The sequence below is a fragment of the Lissotriton helveticus genome, chromosome 11, assembly GCF_964261635.1.
Source record: "Lissotriton helveticus chromosome 11, aLisHel1.1, whole genome shotgun sequence".
In the NCBI taxonomy this organism is placed as follows: Eukaryota; Metazoa; Chordata; class Amphibia; order Caudata; family Salamandridae; genus Lissotriton; species Lissotriton helveticus.
The window spans coordinates 829,560,135-829,587,962 of NC_136072.1; the positions used below are offsets into that span (position 1 = coordinate 829,560,135).

The following is a 27,828-nucleotide window of genomic DNA, read 5'->3' on the forward strand; positions in this document are numbered from 1 at the left end:
AGCATGTTACGTTTGACCATTGTTTTCACTCAAGCCCACCAGCCTGGGGGGAAACATGGCCGAATGAGCACAGTCCAGCGGGAATCTTCTCACTTCCTTCCTGAGGGTACGGGATGGTGTAAAGAAAAAACCAAGGCAGAAAGCAATCTATAATGGAAAGGATATTAGGTTCGGGAGCTGGGTGGGTCAAACATCTAATAAGTGTCCAACGTAGTCTAAATAACTTGCCAAGAAATTCTCTGAAGGGATTCAGTCCGTACGAATTATTATTTGGAACTAGGATGATGATCTCTGACCTTGATAGTCAGACTTCAGTGGTGAAAGAAAAAACCTTTGATGTCAAAGACCGTTTGGCTATTTTGCAGGACTTAAACAAAAAAAGAAAAGACCTGAGCAACATACAGTTGAAACAACAGCCAACAACCACTGAAGAATCACCACCTGTCCCAGCAAGACCTGTCTGGATTCCAAAAGTCGGGGATCTAGTCAGGGAGAAGATCGCGGTAAAGAAGAAATTTGGGCCTTTCTACAGAAAAGCAGTTCCTGTCTTGTCTGTCAACGGGACAAGATCAGTTGTACTACCGCCACCTGCTGGAAAAAAGGAGAACCGAGTTGTATCCATCGACCTGGTAAAACCACAACATGTGGCCGATAACAAACGGTAGGCCAAGTGGACTCCCAATAAGTAGCAGAACACCAAGGTTTGCTACCAGCACAGAGGTCCTATCAAAAAGGCTCATCACATTCGAAACGCCTGCAGAAGAACAAGAAGGACTATGCAACAATGCAATAGAACTCAGACCTCTGAAAACCCAAATAAAGACATTTAGCAGAGACACACCAATCTATACTGAAGTACCAAGTGACAATGCAAAAAACAAAAATCCTGAACCAATTGGAACAATTGACAGAACTGCATCCGGTTACTTCATCAACTTCGATGATTCCTCTGAAGGCTTCAGTGAATCAAAGACACAGCCATCATCAAAATCCTTTAAAGACAAAGCGAAGGAACTTTTGAAACAACTGAAAGAAACATATCTGATTTCTCCATGGATTGAATTTTGGGTGGGTTTTGGTGCATTTATCCTCATACTTTGGCTCATCATGGTATTTACTTTGGGACGCTTCATTGAGGGAAAATATGCTAAAATGGACACAGCAAGTCAGAACATCAACTTGATCCTCAAACCACACACATCTTCACACGTCGAGAAAAGAGAACTTTCTTCAGAACTTTCTTCAGCCAACTTCACAGCCAATCCGATACCTGGTGGGGTAGCCTGGGACAACACTGACTATGAAATTTATGGTCCGGTCGAGATCCTGAAATATCCCCACCAAATCAAGATCTCCTTGAGTGATTTTGCAAAACCAAACTCATTTGCTGATGATTGGGACTTCGAAAGCATTAACAACATGATGTCTGACTTAGTAATGTCTGCTAAATTTACAAAACATGATTATTTGCAAGGTTCTACAAATTATGATAGTATGTACTGCTATAACCATTATGGTAACCATTTTTTACATAAATCTGCACAACCTAGAAATGTTTTAAATTATAATCAATGGGAACATTGTGCTACACCTCCAAAAGGGAGCTCTAGAACCGTGTATGACAAATATTCATATTTTTCAGGTTTTAACACAAGTAATGCTGAAACATTTTATTTTAAATTGTCAAACAAGACAGGGATGAAAACCATGATAACCAACACAAAATTGATTTATTCAGACTCATTCTTTGAACAAATGAATACTTTTGGATTTGATTATTGGGACAAAAATGTTGATTTGAAAAGTGTTTGGGGTACAAAAGAATGGCAAGTATAGGGTATAGAAGCTTTGTTTAGAGCCTACATGATCCCAGAACAAATGATATTTTTAAATGACACTGTTCAACAAACCACCTGTCTTGGCTTAGCCAAAATCAAAGATTTAAATAAACCGTCTATTCCAAAGCCAACAATGTTTAGCAATAGCTCTGATACAGATGAAGAGATAGACGTAAACCAGATATTAAACCAAAACAGAACACATCGTGATTGGAAACAATGGTTGATCTGGCCCACAGATACAAATAACTGTCAAGACAGATTCCTGAATAAAACACAGGGGTTTAAAATGACCAGGCCAGACCCAAGATATCCCCAAAGACATCACCCAGGGATAATAACAACCTACAGTGTGGGCAAATTATGCCTTCAATGGCTTCAAACTTCCACACTGCCTGAAATTAAGCAACACCTAACTTTACTTACTGATGGTGCTGACTTGCGTGATTTCATTCTGGGACCACGCAAACAGCGTCAAAAGCGTTTCATAGCAGCCTCTGTATATGCAGCATACAATGAGGCCTGGAAGGTTACTCAAATTGAAACAGCAGAAAGAATACGGGAAATTGACCGTATCAATTTGGAAAAATCACTTTCTGTAGTGGACAATGGGTTAATGACTCTGTCCTCCAGAATTTTTTCATTGGACAGCATTGTGTCTTCAGCAATCGATATATTATCGCAAGACTTACTGTTATTACAACATGGTCAGTCACAATTGCGTTCTATTGTACAGCTTGGCTGGACGTTACAAAATCTGCGTTCAGGCTATGTGCCTTGGCGTTTAATCAACACAACGTCACTATTCCAAATCTTTAACCTTACTGATAGACAAATCGGTATGGCGCAAAAGGGTGCTGATTATACAATCTTGAGCATTGAAAAACTAGAAAGATTACCAATGACAATGTCAGAACGACCTGTCAGTGAATGGATAATACACGGAATCATAAATATTCCAATCTCAACCTTCAGGTTTCAATACTGCCAAAAATATATACAGGCTGGCATGTACGAGAAATTGGGAAAGGGGTACCTTAAAACAACTTGGAACCTGCCCTATTCACATGCATGTGTCAGTAATAAAGGACAGAAAGTGTTTCTTAGTGGCAACAATTGTGCTATGTCACTAAGCGGCACGCTTCTGTGTAACGGTATTAGTTTGCACGGAGCCTGTGAAGGGAATTCATACAACCTTTCATGTCACCAGCAAGGCGCACCTGCAACTGAAATAGAACCATTCTTTCAAAGACTCTATAATGGGAGTTACATTCTTATTGTAGACCGCAAATGTTGTAGTCTTATGCCCGGGACTCCTTATCTAGTCACTACGACGGCGAAGGTCAAGTGCTGTGGACGTTCTTTGTTCCCCAGCTCCTTTCCAGACAGGGAGGCAAGGGCATGGCCCAATTTGAAAATTACTTCTATTCGAATAGATACTTTAAGCAGAATGAAAACAGTGCTTCTACAGACGCCTACAAGGCTCTCGTCATCAAAAGAAACGTATGATCTACAAGTCGCAAGGACGACTGCAGAGATACATACATTATTATCAACTAATTCCCCCGTACATTTCGCGGAAATCCTGAGCGAAATCTTAAATATTTCTGATACCAATGGGATCTCAGGGGTATTTAAGACAGTATTTTCGATGGCATTAACACCATTCAAAGCCATACTGGGTATTTTTCCAGATTTCGTCCATTCGATTTTTGGTGGACTTCCCCTGATCCTGGGACTAATTGCAGGAATCCTATTCTTAGTCCTTATTTTTCGTTATGGCAACCCATGTCACAGATCAAACTCTCGCGACAATGGAAGAGACGATCCTAGCCATTGGATACCGGGACCGGATATCAAAAATCCTGGGACTCTCCCGGCTTAGAGACCTGAACATGACTTGGTTTCTATCATTTCGACCAATGTGGCAAAGGTGTGTTTTACCTGTACTAAGGTGTCTGCTATGCGGAGAAGAATGCGTGTTAGACACCTGTCTGACGCTACAATCGGATGCGCCAGTGGATGCAGATACACTGTTGGTTCCTACCAAGGTTCACGCTTTGTGCTGCCCTCAAAGGCTGCCAATCCTGATGACGGCATTCCTGGAATCTTCACCACTACGATTGAAGAGTAGTGAAGTTCAAGATGAAAGCAGCATCGAACAGGTACGACCTTCTGTCAGTGATGCAAATCAGAATGTCAATGGAGACAATCATGCGCATGAATGCATGGTTACACCTATATCCGACTTAGTGGAACTTTCCCATGAAGCTGTTGACAGTTTTTTTGAAAGCCTGAATGATATGATGTTCTCTCCAGAACAGAAATAGAGACTTTTGAGTAAACTCGCACACGGCGTTCCCTGAATTCGGCCTTCAACTTTAAAAATAAAGTCACATGAACAATTACAATCCAGTTCACGGACAGCAATTTTCAGCAACCCCCTAAAATATTTTCCCATATTTTTTCCGGGACACTGATCTTCTGCTTAAAGTAAGAAACTATTCCTAGAGAACTAAGATTTCTATTTTTAGATACTTTTTAGGCTTTAGCTGCCCGCTGGTATGTTCACAAACATTTTATTATGTGATGAAATGGTCTCGAACTTTCTTTCTGTATAGCCATGTTAAGAGCCATTTCATGTGTATTTCTCAAATACCAAATTAGCAATAATGCATACAAATGCGTGTTTACTTTTGCATTTAATTCATAAGCTTAAGTGCATACAAAATATATGACTGCAATTTTTCAGTATATTTGAAAATTTCAAAATGCATTTATGTATTTTGGGGTGGTAAGGTATACACTATTCTCTATAGTATGTTGTACTATGTTATACTATGCATAGATTAGTAAATATGACCATAGTTAGCATGGAGTGGGTGTCGTGTATTCCTATAGGTTCTGAATCGATCCCCCTATTCCTGACCCTATTCTGGTTAAACTAACTATCAAGTTAACTAACAGTCAGCCCATGAGGCAAGACAAGCCCCCATGATGCAGATACCGTTATCTGACGCAGTCACACTACGGCACAGGAACGTGTTATCTGATTAGGTCATAACGCTTGAGATCTAATTAGACAAGCGACATTCCTCCAGCCCCTGATAAGGCATACGACGTTCTCATAACAAATCAAACCTATGACAACCTGGGAAAAACCCTGCGGCCATTGTTTTGATTTCACAGAGAACTTTAGTAAAGAATGTGCTAACGAGCAAGTCGTATGACATCTTTAATGACGTATATATGTCCATCCTTACGTCAATCTCGGCACCTTTAAGGTATAAATATTACCGATCTTGCCCTATGCAAACACACGCGTGGTGACAAGACGGAGCAGCCACACTTGCCGAAGCCAAGAGCAGAAGCAGCCCCGCCTTCCTGACGCGCTGAGAGACGCGCTGCTATCTCAAGCCGAGAGACCCAGCACCGGCGCTTCCGGGTAGCCCTCGCAGGCAGCCTGGAATATCGAGACCAGAGAACGAGATACCATTCCTCATTCATCCTAAATTCCAGGTACAGAACTGAATAACCCCTCACAGAGAATTCTTTAGTTATTCACTTGGCAAAAACAAACTTAACTTAAACTGTAACTTTCTATTCCCGCCCACGCATTAGACTTAGGTCAGGTACACGGGGTAGGAGTATTTAGAAACACCAGTTGAGTACGTTTAGTCAAATGTATATGTGTATGTAAATATATTTTAATCATTTTAAACATCATATGGCTCAGAAACCATATCAATGTTTTTACAGTATTATTTTATACTATTGCTTTTAATGTATGCACTTTACTTAACTATAAGTATTGCAATAATATCGATCCATTTCTCATGTATGAGAAAAGAGACTGATCAATAAATAACACCTTCTTATTGAACACGCCCGTCTCTTCCTTTTCTCTACATTCTGATGAGACTAAGAATGCACGTACTGACTGAGTAAAATAATTGCCTTGTGCTCACACGACTCTTGAGATTGACTCTTGATTAGGGGAGAGCAAAGTTGTCATGTTCTATGGTTGTCAGAAACTAAATCCCTTCTTGTCTAATCAGGGAAGTTAATTCCTCCTTGAACATTCGAGAAAGTTTCTAGCGAACTCTGAGCTACGCTGGCAAACCCAAAAATTAAGTCTAGTATCGACAGTAGTAGACCTAGTTAACGTCTGGTCTAGGCCTTTACTGCTGTAGGTATTATTCCAATGCGCAGAGCCTATTGGGAAAATAGGAACTACACTACATAACATCAGCTCACAGGTTTAGCGAAGTCCAAGTGCTTTGTTCTCATGAACCATACACAGTCTTCCACATTAGCAAAGTGGTCATGAGAACTCACCCGACATTCCTCTCCAAAGTTATTTCGGACTTTCATGTCAATTAAACCATCTCCTTATCAACATTCTTTCAGAATCCCTCTACTCCAGCTTAAAAATCTCTTCATTCTCTGGATGAAATGAGAGTTTTAAAATGCTGTCTCAATAATACAAGGGACATTGGCAGATCGAACCAATTGTTTATCAACTATGGTTCAGTCCGAATGGGTTTACCCACTTCCAAGCAATCCATCTCCTGATGGATAGTTTCCTGCATTCTTTTGTGCTACAGAAAGCTAACAAGAAACTATCAGCTATCCCTAAAGCATACTCCACCAGAAATAAAGTGACTACTCCGGCTTTACTTAGTTGGGGAATTGTTGGGGAAACGATTGCCTACATTTTATTGTATTTGTTTTTAAAATCTGTCAAGCGCACTCACTTTTCCCCCCCACTGCACTTTTTCTTTTGAATTAAAAGGATAAAAATGAAGTGTGTCCCACACACTACTGTGTGGTTGCCTGTACTTCCTGATTGCCGATCCTCTCACGCTGATTGGTTGGTCCTTAGCCAATCAGCGCAGAGCACGGGTGTAGCCTGTTGAGCCCCGTTGCTCCTAATGCACACCATGCGAGGACACGCAGCGGGCGTGCCAAAGGCAAGCCCGTCTGCGCCCTTCCGCACCGGGAAGCCGCCAGGAGCCAGGGACCCTGCTCCTCACAAAACCCAAAAAGATAGTTATACCGGTGAAGAACTACGGGCCTTGAATAGGAAAGGCCCCTGTGGGAATCACAGCTGGGACCTAGAGAATTGTCCTGCTCTCAGCGAACACTGTGAATTCAGACTGCTTCCCTTGAGGTATGTTACAATCTCTGGTCCTGGGGTATCGACACATACTCTGTTGAGCATTAATTGTCGCTCATTGTGGAAACATCATGCTGAGGTGTTCGATCTCCTACAGGAACACTCTCCTGAGATTCTTCGAATCCTCTGTAGCCATTCCAGCACTTGCTCTTCCTACAGGCTATGCTATATGTAGCATAAATAGATCGGAGGAAGAGGGGGTGATATTGCAATTATTTAGAAATCAGTCCAATCCTGCAGTCTGTCCCCCTCAGAGCTTCCGGACTGTGAGAGTGCACTATTTAAAATCTCACTGAGTGCTAACTTCACTTTCTCCGGGCTGCTTATATACCGACCTCCTGGCCCCTCTAAAATCTTTCTCGAGGCCCTAATAAATACTGTCGTAGCGCTGGCTTTTCAGACGGCCAACTTTAATATTATTGGCAGTCTGAACCTCCACCTAGAGCTACAAGAATCCTCGGAGATTGTCAGCTTTCTGGGGGATTTGGCAGCCTGTCAGTTGGTTCAACTGACGCCCAGTGCGACGCACAGAGCGGGTCATCTCCTTGACCCTATTTTCTCTAATCTAGAGCCAATGGATCTGGACAGATCATTTTATCATCCTGATGTGGCTAACGATAGTTGGCTATAAGCCCCAGCCTAATCAACACCCCTCCTTAAAACAGCCCTGGCATTAATTGAACCAAGCAGATTTCCTCACAGCCCTGAGTGCAAAGCCTCTGGTAAAAGCCACAAATATGGAAGAGGCTAACGCTCTCTTCCAAAGGTGGATAATGCAAGCCTTAGATATGTATATTCCTCTCAAACTTACGCATTCTAAAGGCACTCGGGCCAATGCCTGGTTCAATGAAGATCTAATCCTTGCTAGGAAAAACTGCAAGGTCTTGGAAAGATCTTGGAGGAGGTCATATGACCCCCAGGCCAAAGCACTATATAGAACGGCCATTAAATCCTATCATAAGCTGGTGCGTAAAACTAGAGCAGCTCACTACTCCAGCCTGATTAGTGCTAGCATCAACCGCAGTAAAACTATTTTTTCTCTACGGCGAGAGCCATTGTTGGTTTACCCCGTACGAGCTCTGTCTCTGGGGTCCTGAGATCATTGCACTGGCTCCCCATCAAATCACGCATCCAGTTCAAGGTGCTGTGTCTGGCGTTTAAGATCTTGAGGGGAGTAGGTCCGCCAATCCTCGCTGACCTTCTGTCGTGGTATGTTCCTTCCCGCTCTTTGAGATCTGGAGGTCAAGCCCTCGCCGTGGTCCCCCGATACAGGCTGTGTCGGGTTGGTGGCCGTTCTTTCCGGGTCAGGGCGGCTGAGCTTTGGTACTCTCTCCCGACGGACCTGCGGCTTTTAGACGATCTTTTTGCTTTCCGCAAAGCTCTGAAAACTTTCCTTTTTAAATAAAGTCCTTTTTCTGTGTTGTGTTTCTGGTAACTGTTACACATTTCCTGCCATGCGCCAGGACGCCCCTTAGCTGGGGCAGCTGTGCGCAATATAAATGTGTATAACATAACATAACATAACATTTCCGCTCCAGGGAAATTGGGCAACACTATCTCTTCCAACAAACACTGTGAAGATCTGGCAACCTTCTTTTTGAAGAAGGTTGAAGATATCTACCAAAGGTTCGATCATGGTATATCCCCCAGTGCTTGCGGGAATACTGCTTCTACTGGCTCTGAGACTACCCTTCTTGCATCTCTTCCATCCATTTCCTTGAAGGAATTAGAGAGACTAGTAGTCAAAATTAGATCTGGATCTCCAGATGACCCTCTTAAATCAGACGCGTTCAGGAAAATTCAACATGGTCTCTTGCTTGAGTGTATGGAGCTACTTAACCTTTCCCTTGTGACTGCGATGGTGCCTAAGTCATGGAAACACGCAAAAGTGGTCCCTCTACTTAAGAAACTTACACTTGACACCTCTAAATCTGAGGACTACCGCCCGATTTCATTACTCCCTTTCCACTCTAAAATTCTGGAAGCACATGTGAACTCTATTCTAACACAGTTTCTAGAATCAAACCATATACTTGACAGCTCACAGAATGAGTTCCGACCAAGATACAGCACCGAGTCAGCTTTATTGGCTGTGGTAGAGCAACTCAAATCCGCGCTAGATGCCGGCAGCACTTCAGCGCTGGTGCTGCTGGATCTAAGCGCGGCATTTGATACGGTGTCCCATGAAATCTTACTCCTACGCTTGGAGGAGATAGGAATTGGGAGTAAAGCTCTAGAAATGGTTCTCTTCCTTTCTGACCGACCGGACCTTTCAAGTGACTCCTCCCCCATTCTCTTCTCAAGTTCCTCTGCTGTGGGGTTCCTCAGGGCTCTGCATTGAGCTCCACACTCTTCAATATATATATATGAGCCCTCTGACACAGATGGCCAAAACACGAGGAATATCCCTGGTGTCATACGCTGATGACACCCAACTGGTGATTGCACTGTCCTAGGATCCCGAGCAAGACAAAATAAAATTCAAAGAAGATATCTCGGCAATTGCAGAATGGATGACAGCTAACTTTCTGCAACTAAACTCTACCAAATCAGAGATTCTCCTGGTTGGTAAAGAGTCTCATCTTTGGACGAATGATTGGTGGCCCTGGGCCCATGCCAAATCAGTGGCCGGGAAATGCTTTGGATTATTGCGCGGCCTTCGACCGATTTTGGGTCTCTTTGATGCCCAAACATGCCAACTGATCATCCAAGCTTCTATACTGGCTCGTCTGGACTACTGCAATGTTCTTTTGCTTGGCTCCAATAGAGCCGTGCTAAGTAGATTGCAGCGGGTCCAGAATGAGGCAGCACGTGCTATTTTTTCCCTTCCTAAATTCAGCCATGCCTCTAATCTTCTCCACCGCCTGCACTGGCTGCCTCTTGAACAGCGTATTCGCTTCAAGACGCTCTGCATTATGCATAAGATACTGACAGGAAGTGCCCCAGACATCTTGGGCGATCTTTGTATCCGGTACACACCCCCCCCCGTGTGCCCTACGTTCGGCGAACCAGAGTCTTGCTTGTATCCCTCACATACGTAGAGCTAGATCTGGCGGTCGCTCCTTTAGATGCCTGGCCCCCACTCTTTGGAATTCTCTCCCTCTTTACATCCGCAGCAACCCTGACCATCAGGCCTTCAGACGGCTTGTGAAGACTTGGTTTTTTTCCCAGGCCTAAATTCCTCTGTCCTGTTTCTGTTCTGTTCCAGGACATTTCCCTCTGTTCTATTTTCTGCTCAGTCTAGCTTTCAGCGCTGGCACGCCTCATTGCCGAGGCACTTTATAAGTATTTTAATCTAATCTAATCTAATCTTTACTTAAGAATATCCTTATTCTGGATATTTGCAAAGCAGTGACATGGAGATCAGACGCTCAAGTAGGACAGGCCTCCCTCAGAAATCTATTTGCTTAAATGGCTACATTAGTTCATTCTCTGTCTTCTCCACAGCTCTTAGTAGGGATGGGCTTGCTACTCTATTCAGTGCTCATGACTATAAATGGAAATCTTGTACAAGAGAAGGAATAGTTTATTACCTGTAACTCCAGTTCTCTTGTAGGGGAATTTCCATTATAGTCATAAGCAAACCTCCCTCTTCCCCGGAGGAGTGGAGAAAGGTAACCATGGGACCTAAATATCATCATGCATTGACTCAAAAAGAACTGAAGCAGCTGCCACCTGCTCAGCATGATGGGATACTGGTGGTCCCTGGGTTTTTAAAGGCACAGCCTCTATTTTTAACTCATATAATGACAGCCTATGGGGCTACTCTGTCCTGCTTTCCTTCATCTTTATGATCTATCAAAAAAGGTTTTGCTGTTATATTAAAACATCATGAAATTATGCACATATATAATTCTCCTGGTCCCTTTTTACAGGATGAAGAATTGGGCCATTGCAGCTTAGTCCTGTAGGCTGCATAATATTTTTCTTTCTTAAGTGATTCTTCAGGTCTTCCTGAAGAAAGACGAACATCTACATTAAACAAGATATATTGTGAAAAAGTGCACCGGGGTCCCCACATGTGGACAGGACTATTCAGTGCTTATGACTATATTAGAAATTCTCCTACAAGAGAACTGGAGTCACAGGTAAGAACCTATTCCTTACTTACCTCTGAAAACCCATTATTTGGTAGTGACTCTATCTAGCCGCGGTTTTCTTAACGACCTACCCATCCTCTCTGCTCTGTGAACTGATTTCTAGGGACAGGGCTTTCCCCTTTCAGGGCCCTAGTTTCCAAACCAGTGGTCAGTGTTTTCTGTGGTTCCGCTTTCCTGGAGTGGAAAGTTGCGAAAAGAAACTAATGTCAGCGCGCTGGGGTGGCGCCTATATAGGCACTGTGCATGTCATTTCCAGCATGAACGATGCCACGCAGAGCTGAACTATGCCACCTATTGGCACGGAGGGGTACTGCTTGAAACATTTACCGGATCCAGTCTGACGACTGGGGATAATTCTAAGGTAAGAAATCTGCAGCAAGATAGAGTCTCTACTCATGGATTGGATGGAGGACTCTAAAGGGACACGAACATTTGGCTACATGGTTGATACAGTAGGGGTGGGAGTTGAAGGCTGGGTCCTCCTGCCGCATGAGACTTTGGGGACCGCAGGGACTTAACATTTGATTGATGGCTAAGGGGTCATGGAACAAGAGGAAGGTGGGAGGGCTAAGGGGGTGGGGTCGTGGGGATGTTGCTTGATGCTGACGTATTTGTTGTATATGGCTTTTTCTTGCTGCAAAACAATAAAAAATAAAAAAAAGATAGAGTCTCTACCAGATAAGGAGTTACCAAAAACAAGTAACTTGCCAGTTAGAAAATCAGTAGCACACACCTCTGGAGAAAGATTGGTTTAAAAAACACAAGTGTCATCTCAAGGTGTGTTTTTAGGTGGGACACACAAGGGACCATAGATACAGGCAAGGTCTTCGAGTGTCTGAATCACTCTTTTTCTACTCTTCACACCACACTCTTTCTGCAGTATCTTTGATAGACATATCTTTCTGAAACACTCAATCTGCATATCTCACATCTTATCACTTTTCTCTTCAGTACTCTCTTTTTACTTATGTAATACATGCATGTGTGTATTTTGCACTGCATTGCATGGGTGTATTCAGTTAAGCAAAGTTTTTGTACTGTAAGGGTACCCTTCCATTTCGAAAACTATGTTTTAATACTTTTTCCACTGTGCATGTGTGCTATACAGTGTAGTACACATGCAAAGTTGAAAACTGGAGAATTTTAAAACGTGTTTCACTGTTACACCTGCCTCAAGGAGGCATCATTTTTGGCACAAAGCTCTGTATATAAATGTTAGTTGTCAGGATTTGCATCAAAACCCATCGATAATTGCAAGGGAATGCCCATGTGCCACCCATGGTTTGGCCACTTTATGCACAATGTTTTATGGGTAGCCTAGTCATTAAAGCATAATTGACTAACTTTCCACTACTTCCACTGGTAAGACACCTAAGGCCAGTACGCCCCTTTCCACTGGGCTTTGGGTGTCATCACACAGAAGTCTTTGCCATCATCGTTGTGCACTGTAGATTCATTAGACATCAACATTCAATGGTTTCCCTAATCAAATAAATGTGTAATTCCCATTATCATTCTCCGCAGTGCTCTAAGGCCTCTAAATCAGGTGTTTAGTAGTGCTTAAGAAAAACGGTAAATAAAAATTAAATAAATAAGCAGTGGACTTTGTTGCATACCCAGGCAAATCACAGACTGTTCACATAAAGCCGCCATTACTCTAGAATTACTTCTGTATTTTAAGCCTCTGACTTTCTGGTCTTTGCACCGGCACTTATTATTTTTTACAGTACAGACTTTTTCAATTTCTGATTCCATTGTATCGGTGTTCTTCTTCAGACCCCAGATGAGCTACTATGCCTGCTCTTTTATTGTATTGTAATTGCATTTATATATCGCTTACTACCCCTGACGAGGGGTCAAATCGCTTTTTCAGCGAGTAGCACACTACTCCGGAACCCGTAAAGGATTAGTATAGTGAAAATATGAAAGTAATTTGAGTGGTGGATATGTTAGTCAGTTATTTCAATTGAGAAGGATAGTGAGGGATAGAAGAGGGAAAAAGGTTGGCATTTATATAGCACTTGCTACCCTTGATGGGGTGTTGAAACGCTTTTTCGGTGAGTAGCACACTACTTCGGAACCCAGAAAGGATTAGTGGTGAATTAGTATATTGAAAATATGTAAGTAATTTGAGTGGTGGATATGTTAGTCAGTTATTTTGATTGATAAGGATAGTAGAGGGATATTGAAGGGAAAAAGGTTAGCATTTATATAGTACTTGCAGCCCTGATGGGGTGTTGAAGCGCTTTTTCGGTGAGTAGCATGCTACTGTGGAACCCATAAAGGATTAGTGGTGAATTAGTGTAGTGAAATATGAAATTAATTTGAGTAGTGGACATGTTAGTCTGTTTTTTGGATTAAAAAGGATAGTAGAGGGATAGAAGGGAAGAATGTAGAATTTGTTTGTTTGTTTTGGAGCTCATAGCAGTAGGAGGAGGTTTGGGATGAGTAAAAGGGAGGTGGAGTGGGATGAGTAAAAGGGAGGTGCTTATATGCAGAGAGATATGCTGTATATTTCTAATTGTTTACGTATGGTGGTTCTGTGGGTAAGAGCCAATTCTTGAGTAGTTTTCTGAAGATAAGGTGTTCATTGAGCTTGCAATCTTGCATCCTGTTTACTGTGTGGTGTCAAAAGAGCGAGGGCAGCCTGGACTATCTGTCCTGGTTGCCACTCTTCATGGCTACACAAAGCCATTGTTAAATCTATTTACATATCACAAAAGCATGCTTAGTTATATCTAAGATCTAGTCTCAATAAGTGAGTCACTTTAGCTGCCACTAGGTGTCGCCATATAACCAGAAACAGACTCACATCACATGTTTGTGGCCTGCGCTCCACACAATCTTCTAACAAGCGCAATTTCTTTGTGAAGATTTGTGACCAAATATTTCCAGACTGAGGGCAGCCTCATGATGTATGCAAGTAAGTTCCACCTTGCCTGAAGCTTCTCCACAATTTTGGGGACAGTGATGCTGAATTTTCTGGGCTTTGGTAGGCTACCATCTAGGGCAGTGATATAAATGGAAAAAAGTGCAGGTACTAACGAAAGGGAGCGGTGGACTGGGGGTGGAGTGGGGGGTGGGACTAGGGGCGGGGCTAGGTTTTCAACTTTTTTAAACTTTATATGCAAGAAATCCAAGTGCATTGTAAGAAAATCAAAAGTATATGTCCAATGGTTATGGCCCTAATAATCATTTATAAAGCATTTACTAATAAGTGTATGTTCAAAACCGTCTGAATTTTGCCATCAAAGCTTTGCATGCTTGAATTTTTAGAAACCCTTACTCCTAATGAGAAAGGGGAACTACGAATCCCATCATGCGAAAGCATTACCAGCTAAACTCTAGAACTGTCTGAAAGTCTAAGGCATTCCATGGAGCTGCCTGTGGCATTTGGATTATGAATGGTTTCCCATACGAAAGAAGTGGTGTAAATGCACCAAACCAAAAAAAGACAGTGTTGCCTTTAAGGTGTTTTTTGTTTGAGGGCAATCATAAAATTGGCGGCAAGGGCGGGGATTTATATTCAAGTAAAAATGCTTAATTTAAATTGCTGATGAACTAACATTTTCAGTAATTACAATGGCATGCTAAAAAGCTGTACTGCCCTGAAGAATGCGCTCCACGCCCTTGTCCATTAGTTTTATGGTGGACTCTCAACTCCTACTGTGCAGGATCAAAGGCTAAACATCACACCCTGCTGCCTCACAGCTGCTGGAAGAGTTGCAGAGAAAAACTAGATTGCTGTGTCCAGGTGACAAGAGTTGCTGTTCTGGCGCTCCTGTGCGATCTCAGCTCAGGATTGCAGTATCAGAGCAGATCGTGTGAAAAGTGCTGGCACGAGAAAATACGAGGAGAACCACCTGTGTCTAGGCAAGGCCCCCATGAGAACCGGTACAAGAGCCGGACTGGCCATAGCGGGCACTGGGCAATCCCCCGGTGGGTCGCACGGGTGGGGGGACGGTTTTGGGCACCTGGGGGCCAATATTGTTACAGAGCCGTTTTTGCAGCACAATCGGCCCTGTACCAAAATCGACCGAAAACCGGCCCCGGCAAAGAGCTCGGCGGCACCCCCAACCCAGTCCCGTCCCCCCCCCCCTGGGAGGGGAGGGGCCGCCGATCGAGGAGCACTTTGCCGGGGCCGGTTGTGGTTCCCAGTCCAGCCCTGACCGGTACTCTCCTTGTCCTAGGAGAAGTTACGGTACTCAAGGGGCGAAAATTAAAAAGTGCCTGTACTCCGTACTGGTGAGTACCAGCCCATTAAAAGCACTGATCTTGGGTGGTGCTGATGTAAAATATTACACGTACTCACCCTCTTTGCACGAGTTAAGTAACTAGGAATATAGCATGCAGTAGACCCCTTCAGCTAAATCCTGACCGCACACACTCTGCCTCAGGCCAGTCTGTTGATTTGAACCCCAGTGATAGAGGATATGAAAAACAAAGGGGGGAGTGCCAAGGAGCACAACTGAGTCTGAGGGTTGCTCTACAGAGGCTGCCCTTGTCCAATGGTGTGCAGCCAGTGGTAGAAATGGGATGGGGGGTGGGGGGGAAGTATTTGTTTGCCATTTCACAACCCGGTTACAGCTTATTACGTTATTTAATTCAATGGGATACACGTTTATTTAAGATTTAATATGAGTTCTTGACATTAAAATAGATTCATAAAGTGGGATTCGTTTCCAATCACAGAATGTCCCAAATACGCTTAAAAGTAGAAGCACAAGCCATTTGTCTCTGAGTCATGGAGTTTCTGTCTTTAGCACTTCTCCTCCCTTTATCCACAAGAGCAGTTCAAACATGAATGGCAAAATATCTTAGTTTGCAAATGTTTTCTATATAATTATGGCTCTGCAATATTTGCCAAATAATGCTTCATCTGCTGCAAAATTTGATGATTTTAACTAGTAAACTGTTTGTAGTTCAAACGGATCAAAAGTTACTAAAAAATGTGACTTGTGTTTCTGCGAAGTGGGCAGCCCTTTTTAAAGAATGACTGATCAACATTCTCACTGCTGCATTTGTATGTTACACTGGTACTAATATTGCAAAATCTTTGCATGTGTAAAAATGGAAAAATAATAAAGTATCAGAAAACATACTGCTACAGCCTTTTGTTGCATAATTTAGTAAACACTGCGGCATGACTTTATCCTCCATTGCTGCATAATTCCAGTGGCCCCAAAGCAGGCAGCACATGTTAAAATTAATTGTGCATGAAGCAGAGAGACCGTGAAGTTTGTGAACTTAGTTTGATGTGCGTGCACATTCTGCATTGCCGACCCCTGGTGAGTTGCAGCTACTACTACTGAAACAAGGCCAATGGAGGTACCAATGGGTGATGCGGACTGGTCTCAAGGGCAGGCTTTAGCGCTGGTGAAGCCCTGTGCAACAGTGCTTGTTGTTGCCCCCCAATGACACCCTCCACCACAGATTCCCTCACTACCACCCTTTACAGTGCTCCTCAAGTCTCCATAACCACACTCTTACTCAGATACATTTAATATGATTTACAGCGCCACTGATACCAGTGTAGGGTGTTGGAGCACTTTACATCACACACATTACACAGAGGCAATCAATCATACATGTGTAAATCACTGTGTAGGAAATGTTACATAAGACAAAGGACTACAAGTTGTAGGAGTCACATGACAACCATACTAGTAGGCAGCATAGTTTAATAGTGATTGATCTGGAGAAACACAAACTCTGAATTTAGAACGTAACACTATGGTTGGGGGATCTCTTTAATAAGCAGTATATATTTCTATCCAAATAATCTCTTTTTGCAACATTAGGATAATCAAAAACTGGGGGAAAACCATAATGCTCGAATTTATACCTTGCAGTTTGCATGCAGCTCTTAGATGAATGTTAGTAGCTCACTGTTCTATGTTAGGATTTTGACTTGTCAACTGCAAGTATCAAAAGGATCTCACTGACAAAAGCAGTAACCCACTGACCTATTTACATTATGTGCACTTTGTGATCTGCATGGCACATTTTCTTTGTAGCAGGCATATTAACCATCTGTTCTACCTTTCCACGAGTCAAAATTTTCACTTAACAAAACTCCATCTCTCTTTAGGAAGAACATTAATTACCGGAGTTATCATGACATGGCAGCATGGATTGTGGTGGACAGGCCTTCAAAGTTAACCCACACTTGCCACCGCTAAGGTTCACCTGATGGTGCTAAGACACCAGGGCTTCTAAGGTCTTGCGTGGCCTTCTAAGGTCTAACACAGGAATGTGCTCCCTCAGGAGAGTGGTCTGGGGGACTGGTCATGAAGACTGAACCTGGTTACCCAGTTCAAAATTCGGCAGCTCTGACAATAGTGCTACATCCTCTCCCCCACTGAACACCATACTGCCACAATGGGAGTAACTCTCACTGTCTTCAACTACACCCAATTGTGCCCCGCTATAAACACCTGGATGCGACTCAATTCAAATTACGCACTAGACAAGAGTAATATGCTGCCTAAAAAAATTAAAGTAACAATATCCTGGAAAAAGCAAACACTCATAGGGAATGCAAGATTAAGTAAAGCATGTAGAATGTAAGCAGGAAAACATGGTTACCTTTACGCTTTTTCACATGAAGTAGAAAACAATGAGTGTTTGTGCCAGAAAAGTTAAGGACATGATTACATGGCCCAGAAGGTACCTGTTTCAATGTCCATTGCATATATAAAATATAAGCAGCATGGTTTTAAAAGTCCAAATCCCAGAGCCGCAGTACACATTTTGTTTTACAATCAACCATTCAAGCATGTATTGCACCTTACTTTCAGGAATGATGCACTTACCCACCCAGGGAAAACAATGTTGCTCGAAGAAAGATGAGAAAACAAAAGTAGCGCTTCACTGACAAACTCTCTAAAGTACCGCTAATGTGTTTGGATGTGAATAAAATCAATCTGGACACTTTGCGACCACTCTATCTTGCTTTGTTTATCTATTTTTCACATTTTGAACCTTTTATTTCTCTCTGTCCCAAGCTGTACTTTGGAATAGAAAAAAGTCTGAAAAAGATGACATTTCCAGCAAAAGTGTTTATCTTTTTTGGATACATTTCACTGGGAACAAATAAACAAAAGGAGAGGAAAGAGGGAGTAATGTCCATTTCTTGAAGTGAAGGTTTTCAGTAAGTGAGGAGGAGCAAGACAGAAGGAGACGGAGGAAGAATAGGTAAGGTGGAGCAGGGAGTGGCAGGAGAAGTGGACACTGTCCATGTTTTCTCTGGGCAAGAAGGAAAAGACAGAGTCCTTTTCCTTCGCTGCCTGACCCGCACGTCCCCAAATGGCCACGACAGCAAGCCTTATCTATAGACCTTGGTTATTTCTGTCGTACTGGGACATGTGTTTAAAATTAAAAAGTAGGGGAACGGAGTCCATTAAATTAAAGAAGTAGAGGCAGAGCGTGCCATGCCGATCCCGCCCACTTTGACCACTGTGTGCAGCCCTTCACAGATCTCATGCAGGCTGCTGGAACCGATACGTATCAGATAAGCTCAGATTCATGTGTTTTAGGCATGAAGTGACTAAGTAATTTGCCCACAATAACAAGATGTTGAGCCAACACCGAGACCCTGGTTATCTTGTTCCAAAGCTCTGTCCGTAATGCCAAACCATGGGATCCGTACCTCTTACTGTACCTGCTGCGGCAGAAATACCTCTTATTGTGCATTTACAGGGCACTTTCTCTCATTTTGTTCTGTATAGGGCAGTGCTTAATTTGAGCTGAGGGTTGCCGGGGTGGGGGATGGAGGACATAGGCACTTATATTTGGGGACTGGCATTTATTTGTTCTGCATCACATATTCCTCAAGAGTAAAAGAAGAAAAGCACATAAATCAAAAATATGCAGGTCAACAAAGATGGAGAAACAGTCACAAAGGGAAAAGAAGGTACTTGCAACACTCATATAAAGGCACAGGGTGTGCCTGCTAATGGATTAAAGAGGCTGACTAATCACTTCTGATCAGGAGCTTGGGGGACTGGCACACTTTCTTTTACAAATTAAGCACTGATATAGGGGCCATATCTTTCATAGTGCATGCTACCGAGGTTGAATCTCTAACAGTGCCCCTTAGATGAGCTGGTTAAGCTCATTGCATTTTCCACAGAGAACAATACTCCAGTCATGGAACACATGCACTTCAAGCTGCAAATCTCCAAAAACTTCACCCTGAATGGAACCCTCGCCTACTGACCACCCGATATAAATTCACCCTGAATGGTACTCTCACCTACTGACTACCAGGACCACGAGCCACCTTTACCAACCTCATCAGTTTGTCGGTCTGCCCATCAACTCCAGAGCCTACATTCTCCTTGGTGACCGCAACTTTCACCTGGAAGAACGAATCAACCCCTGCTCCACATCACTCCTTGAAAGCTTAAGCAACATTGTACTCACCCCGTTTGTCACAAAACCAACACACACTACTGGATACAGATTAGACCCCGTCTTCAACACAAGCGACAGCATCAAAAACAACTGCACCGCACATTACACATGGATCGACCACTCCATCATCCACTTCCAAATCGACACACCTCAAGTCAACGACCTATAAAGTTCAGTACACACCGGAGGCAAAACCACAGAAGCAGACTGGCTCAGCACCCTCAGCACTCATCAGCCTAGCTCCACAGACAACCTTGACATGAACATCAACAACTTCAACAACTGGATCAAGAAATGCGCAGACTCCCTCACACCCATCAAACCGAAAAGCATAGTAAATCAAACAAGCAGGCCAGCTGGTACATAGAAGACCTCCGAGACACGAAACGACACTGGAAACCGCTAGAAATGAAATGGAGAGCCAGCAATTACATCACTGATAGAACTACCTACAAGGCTGCACTCAGAGGTTATCACCAGCAAATTAGAGTCACCAAGAAAAAAGTAATAGTGAACCGCATTGAAGGAAACTCCAACAGCTGCAAGGAGATCTTCTCGATCGTCAAGGATTTCATTTTGCCCTCAGCTAATGTCAACAACATTGCTGTTTCCCAAAAACTCTGTGGCAACCTATCCAACTTCTTCCATTCCACAGTAAAATAGCAAACATCTATAATAACTTAACACACCAACCCAACCTCAGAGAACTCATTGGTCATCTATCCATCACCAACCTAGGCAGCCACCTGATCTAATGGACAACCCTCACCAGAAACAACATAGCAGCAATCATGCGGACCTTTCACTCAGGGGTCCCAATGGACCCCTGCCCCCACCACATCTACAACCTGAGACAATCAAGAAGCACACAGTTGACCGTAATCAACTGAGCAACTTTCGACCCATCTCCATGCTCCCCTATTCATCCACATTGATTGAGAAGGCAGTTAACAAACAACTCACTACCAACATCGAACTTCACCATCTTCTAGATAACACACAATCAGAATTAAAAAAGAACCAGAGCACCAAAACAGCACTCATCGCTGCCACCGACGACATTTGGACTGAGGAGAAACAGCAGCTCCCATCCTGCTCGACCTGTCTGCAGTCTACGACACTGTCTCCCACAACACCCTCATCGGAAGATTGGCATAGAAGGATCTACTCTCAAATGTACCTGTTCCTACCTCACGGGAAGAACCCAGAAGGTCAGGCTCATCAGGGTCATCAGAAACAAAGAAACTGTTATAAGTTGTTGTGAGGAATGGGTTTCTGTTGCAATACCCCCGACCCCTCTTTGCTAGATTTCTGATGCACTTTTACTTGATGTGCCCCGGGTCACTGCCAATCAGGCTCCCAGGGCCTGTGTTCTTTCCCCAAAACCAAAATGGGCATCTCTGGCCACAGGTCAGCCCCTGGTAAATGGTACCACAGGTACCCAGGGCCACTGTGACCGGGGAAGGCCCCTAAGGGCTGCAGCACTTATTGTGCCACCCTTAGAGGCCCTGTGCCCTGACACACACACACTGCCTTTGTAGGCTGAGTGTCTTGGTGCAGAACAAAACAGAGAGTCGACATGGCACACATACCTGTGTGCCATGCCCACAAACCCACTGCCCTGGCATACCTCAGTCACCTCTCTAGCTGGGTGCACTATGCCAGTGCTGTGGGCACAGGTGCATGAGTCCTGTACCCCTACATACCCAGGGCCATTCATGGGCACTGTAAGTGCAGTGATGCCATTAAGAGTATATGGTGCTGGGAGGTTGTTATCATGAACTCCACAGCACCATAATGGCTACACTGAAGACTGAGAAGTTTGGTATCAACCTTCTCAGCACATTAAACCCACACTGATGCCAGTGTGGGATTTAATGTAAAATGCACGCCAGAGGGCAACTTAGAGTTGCCTCCTGAAACTAACCTACAACCCATGTCTTGACTGAGAGGCTGCCTAGGCTGCCACCCAACAGACATGCTGCTGGACCTCTGGGTAGAGAGCCGTCCGCTCTCTTGGACATGCAACAATGCACATCCTGGGACGAGGTGCTAGGTCTCCTCCCCCAAGATGGGCAGGGGGAGCTACAAAGGCATGCCGCCTTTATGAGCTTCCCCAGGCCACTTGCTGTACTCAGCAACTGGCCCCCACCGGTTCTGACCCCCCACTCTGGTGGGAAGACAGGCGGGAAAAACAAAGGAAGGAAACGGGGGTGCCAGCCTCTGGCGAGGTAAAGCACAACCCCGGGCTCTCGCCATTTTGAGAATGGGGAGCCCTACCCAATTAGAGCTAGGCTCCTGCCCCCCTCCCACTGGAGAGTGGCAGGATAGGGGGTGTACTCACCCCAGGACAGGGACTCACTGGTCCCTGCCCTTGCCCTACCTGTAACACCCCTAAATTTAGTATTTAGGGGCACCCTGAATCTTCCTCCCTCAGATCCCGATTTGAATACAAGAAAGAAGAACAAGAAGAAAGAAGACCTGCCGTGCAGCTGCTAACAAGAGGACGACACCAACTGACATGGCCCCAGCCCTACCGGCCTGTTGATCCTTGAACCTGCTCCTACTAAAACCCGGCATCTCCTGCAGACAGCAACCTCAAAAACCCCGGAGGACCTGCCTGCCTTGCTCATCTAAAGACTGGGACTCCCATGAGCAGTGGTTCTGCTCAAACAGCAACAACCCCTTGTGCCAGCCAGGAACCGCAAATCCAGCACACTCTGCACCCGCCGAGCCCGGCACGTGCCTTAGTGGACAAAGACCATAAGGATGTCCCCTTGGCGACTTTGAGCTGGAATCCATCACCCAAGGACCCTCCTCGACAATCCTGACGACGCCTGCAGCCTCACAACAAGGGACCCCTCCAACTGCGATCAGCTGAGGGTAAGATTTCCCGATGTCAAAAGACAACCCTGCACCGGGCGCCCCACGCCCCCTGTGCCCAACTCCTGGGTGTCTACCTATCCTCCAAGATCCCAACTTACCTCTCAAAGTGGTGGTCGCACCTGAAGAAACTCCGTCTCCGAGCCTGCAGCCTTTGTTCAACTTTCAAGTCTCCCATTGAATAACATTGGGCGCCCGAAGGCCCAAAAGCACCCTGCAACCAACCGCCCGAGTGCTGCTGGAAGTGCAGAAACTACCCTACTCTACTTCCCCACTTGCCCTGTGTAAGTGACCAGGAGCTCGGCTCCCACAACCGCGTGGCCTGCCTGCTAGCAGCCACCAACCAAAGTCCCCCTATCCTCCATATGATAACATTGGGCCTACTCACTCTGCACCCGGCTGCCTCTGTGCCGCTGAGGGTGTAACAACTGTACTTACCTGATCCTGGGAGACCCTTGAGTCTACCCCCAGAACCTTAACTTTGCCAGCTGATTACTTACCCAAAGACCGATAACTTGATTTTCAACATGGGGTAACATTGGCTGGGTTTCACTCAGAATTTCTTCTGTGTCGATTTTTCAAACTTACAAATATTCCTCAAAAATTGGCCGAACATTAAAAACGAATTTACTTACCTGCAATCAGGAGAGATCCCAGTGCTGTATCTTTGAGCCCAGCACTGAACCTGAAAAGTAATTATAACCTTGATTTACTATTAACTCAATTTTCCTCCATAGGAATACTTTGCCTGGTTTTGACCAGAAAATCTTCTAAGTGTCAATTTTCCAAACTTACAAATATTCCTTATAAAGCGCCTGTATAACAAAAATGATTTATTTCAACTGTTTACAGGAGATGCACAAGGGCTGAATCTAGGATGCAGCTCTGAGTTAGATAAACATACGTAAAGTGATGTTATTGCATTTACTTAAAAACCTCCATTGAGCTCAATGATATTTTGTGTTTAAACTTGTGTTGCATATTGCAACAACTGTAACTATTGCATTTACAAGTCCACTGCTATTTGAAAGTATTCAACTGCAACATCTCATTCTGAGAAAGTATTTCTGATACCTACTGTGGTTCTAAATTAAAGTAACTATATATTTTATATACAAAACAATTGGCCTAGAGTTCAGGTCTTGAGTGTGTAAGACCATTTGCTGACTGAGTGTGTACAACAAATGCTTTACACTGTCCTCTGATACTGCCTTACTGCTCGACCAAGCTACCACTTTAGAGAGTAAGGTTATATATAACTTTAACCTCTGCCATACCTCTGGGGTTTGTGGACTTTGTGCACACTGAACCTTACTTTGGTGCAGTATATACAGAGCCACTTTCTTACAGTTGTCACACAGTAATTTGTCCTTAAGCACCAATATTTTCAACATTTACACACTGCCGCTCACTAACATCATTTGATCACAACATCACCATCATCTCCTACTACAATGATGACACCCAACTCATCTTCTCCCTGATGAAGAAGACAAACACCAGCAAAACCAACTTCACCAACTGCATGAGCATTGTACCTGACTGGATGCGAACCAACAGCCTGAAGCTCAACCCTGAGAACACAGAAGTACTGGCCTTTGGTAAATAGACCTCCCTATGGGATTCCATCTGGTGGCTGTCGAATCTAGGAGCAACACCCACATCCACAGACCACTCAAGTAATCTAGGGAACATCTTAGATGACGAGCTCAACACGACGGCTCAAGTCAATTCAAAGTTCACCTTCTTCTTCTACATCCAACGCATGCAGCAAAAGGTCTTCTAATAGTTGCCTCAGAGCACTAAACAGAACATCACGCAAACCCTCATCACCAGCAAGCTGGACTACGGCAACGCTCTCTACACTGGAATCTCCAAACTACTCCTACACAAACTCCATACCATCCAAAATGCTGCTGCAAGGCTCGTACTCGACCTCCCACGTTACAACCGCTTCACATCGCACCTCAGAAAGCTTAACTGGCTCTCCATTCACAAGCGCAGCCAATCCAAACTTCTCATGCGCACATACAAATCCATACACAACACCGGACCAGAATAACTGAACAGCAGCAAACACTTTCACCAATCCACTAGACACCTAAGCTCTGCCTCTCTCTTACTTGCACACACTCGGATCCGCAAAAGCAAAACTGGAGGTTGCTGATTCTCCTATATCGCACCCAAGACAAGGAATGACCTCCTTCAACACGTCACAGCCTCCTTCTCACTTCTTGAGTTCTGCAAGAAGTTGAGGACCTGGCATCCTGGGACCACACACCAACACACCTTGTTATGGGCTTGGATACCCTCTTGAGTGATTAGTGTGCTATACAAATCCACATAACATAACATTGCGCACCCCTCAGCAGTTGTACCACTCATTTTGCTTGCTACAGGAACATAAAAGTGGGCCAACATTTAAAGTTGCGTTGGAGGGGAGTTAAAAGACAATACTATTATACAAATATTATCTCTTGCCTAATATGCTGTGCAAAGTGCTTTGTGAGGAGGCACACAATTTTAAACTCCGGGTGCCATAAATGCTTGTGAAAGCTGTGCGCCAAATCTCCCTTTGTGCATACTGCAGAATGACATACAACTCGCTGTTGCACCTTGCAAGAGGCCATAAATTTCATTCTGCAAGCTGCAGCGACCATACCTTTCATAGTGTCTGCGGGTGCAGGTGGCTGCACTGGTGCTTCCTGGGCTGCCTCCCAACTCATCATACACATTTTTCCACAGGCGGCGTCCGGTGACCTGGGTTTGGAAACATATGTTTGTATTTATTGAGATGTGAAGGCAGTCAAATATAAGTGCTGTACATAGTAAAGCGCTAGAAAACATATACTGGTAATAGAGGATGATACATGAGGTTTGAGAAAAGGATCAGAGACATGCCAAGTGCCTCTAAGCTAGGAGATATAAAAATATTGGGTACTCAAGGGTAGTTTTAATCCTGTAGAAGTTATGATAGTGGCGAAAGCCCTATGCATTGTCCCAGTGGGGTGGCGGCGGGGGATATGTGCTGGAGACTGAGGAACTTTGTATATGTTAAAGCATAAACTGACAGTCAAGGGGGCTTTGTATATTCCAGAACAGAGGATGCCTGGCTTCTACCCCAGCTATTGAAAAAGCAAGAAGAGGTGGACCCTCCTTCAGCTTTAAAGTACCAATGCTGTGGAAACTTTTCAATTAGCTATTCGATTGACAGAAAATGAGCTATGCTTCCAGAAAGCAATCAAAATGTGCCTCTTTAAATAATTTAGCCTTAATGGGCTCTTCCTATTCTGGTATGATGTGGACTCTTACTCAGCGCTGGGATGCCTCCGGGTCGCCATGCACTCTATAAGTGATAAAAATAGAAATAGAATAGAATAGGCTGACAGTGATGGGAACTGAGAGCCTTTGTATATGTCTGGGATGGCCTGATAATGCTCAGGATGGAGGCTATTGGTATAAGTCAAAGCAGAAACTAACAGAACTGGAGACTGAGGGCCCTTTGTATATCTCAGGTCAGAGTCCGACAGTCATGGGGACTTGGATCCTTTGTATATTTCATGACTGAGAGTGTCTTTGACGGGGACACAGGGACCTTTTATATATACTAGGGCGGAGACTGACATTGCTGGGTATTAAGGCCCTTTGTATATGTCAGTGCAGAGGCTGGCAATGCAGGGGACTAATGCCCTCTTTATCTCTTAGGGCTTATTCTGACTCCACGCCACTCCACTCTATGCCTCTTCATTCAACTCTACACCACTATATGCCACTCCACTTTACTCCACTCTAAACCACTCCACTTTATGCCACACCACTCTATTCCACTTCACTCTATTCCACTCTACTGTATGCCACTCCACGCCATTCTATGCTACTTCTCTCTATGCCACTCCACTCCACGCACTCTTCTCTATGCCTTGTCAACTCTATGGCACTCTACACCACTCTATACCACCCCACAGCACTCTACTCTATGCCACTCTACTCTGCACCACTCTGCTTTCTGCCACTCTCCTGTACGCCACTCCACTGTGTATCACTCTACTGTGAGCCACTCCACTCTATGCCACTCGACTGTACTCTATATCACTCTACTCTTCCTAACTCCATTCTACTCTACGCTACTCTACACCACACCATGCCACTCTACTCCACGCCACGCCACTCTACTCCTCTCCACTCTTCCCTATGCCACTCTACTGTATGCCACACCACTAACTTTAAGCTATGCTGAACAGCAGCCACATAACTGTACAACATGGCTAAAAGACATTGGAAAAGTTGATTGCTCTCACAAATGCGGGTTTGCCAATGCTTGTTACATTCCAGTGTTGAGATTGACTATTAGGGGGTCTGAGGTACCCTTTGTATATCTGATGGTAAATGCTGATAGTGCTGGTTACTCTAGCCTGGGCATTTAAGGCATGGTAGCGTGTGACAGTATAAGTGGTGGAAATCCTCTATAACCAGGATATGGACGGCCAACACTGCAAGATGGCTGAAAAAGATGTGGTGGCACCCAATGCTTCCCTAATGTATAAATAATTGGGTAAGTGGCCTACCACACATTAAGAAGGGGGTGACCTCAAACGTGTAGGTAGAATCCCGTGTCTGGTCATTTTTTCCAGTACTTTCATTTGAATTAAGTATAACTGAAATCAGCAAAGCAGTGATTTAACAGTAAATGACATTAATAAATATGGCAAAGTATTATTTTGTTTGAACAAAGTCAGGATGAGTTATGTGATCTACAAAAACAGTCGAACTCATATAGAACTTTCATGATAGTGTCACAAAATAGTTCATGAAGCATTGCGACATCGTAATGAAAGCTCATCAGCCTCCAGGAATCAACCAACATGCCTTTTATGTCCATCATTTTGCTCGAAAATATTGCCCATAATACCAGTTCAATAATGGTCCATGACATAGAATATTGAATGTCAATGCTACAGGACATTATCATACACAATGAATGTCTATATTAGTGTTGGTAAACTGGACATTGGTAACCTCCTCTCATCCTGCATGTAGCAGTATCTGTGGACACTACCAGGGGCGGACTGATCTGTAGGGCGATCAGTCAGTGCCTGAGGGGCTGGTCTGATAGGTCAGTGTGTGGCCATATTTTGGGAGGATTGTGGGCCGGTCTTATGGTCTAACGGGCCAGTTATTACTGTTAATTTCCCTGATGTTACCACAAGCATTGCCTGTTGCCAGCACAAATGTGTCCAGTCTCCCATACCTTGCAAAACACCTATACAACGTGACTTTACAAGTTCAAAAATGCAAAATTTGCAACTGTGGCCCACTATTTTAGCTATCTGATTCACTGAGAGGGGGCACTTTTATTTTGGTGCCGAGGCCCATTTCCGTTTCCTGTTCGCCTCTGAACATTATAGCTGCC

General features: G+C 44.1%; 1 protein-coding gene across 1 annotated transcript in view; it reads right to left on the minus strand.

The window, feature by feature from the left end:
• The window catches only part of ARID5A (AT-rich interaction domain 5A), a 256,119-nt gene that overhangs the window by 74,270 nt on the left and 154,021 nt on the right, over nucleotides 1-27,828 (minus strand). The window contains exon 5 of the mRNA XM_078666996.1: nucleotides 25,081-25,178. Coding sequence (XP_078523122.1) covers nucleotides 25,081-25,178 — 98 coding nt within the window. The remainder of the gene's footprint in view (nucleotides 1-25,080; nucleotides 25,179-27,828) is intronic.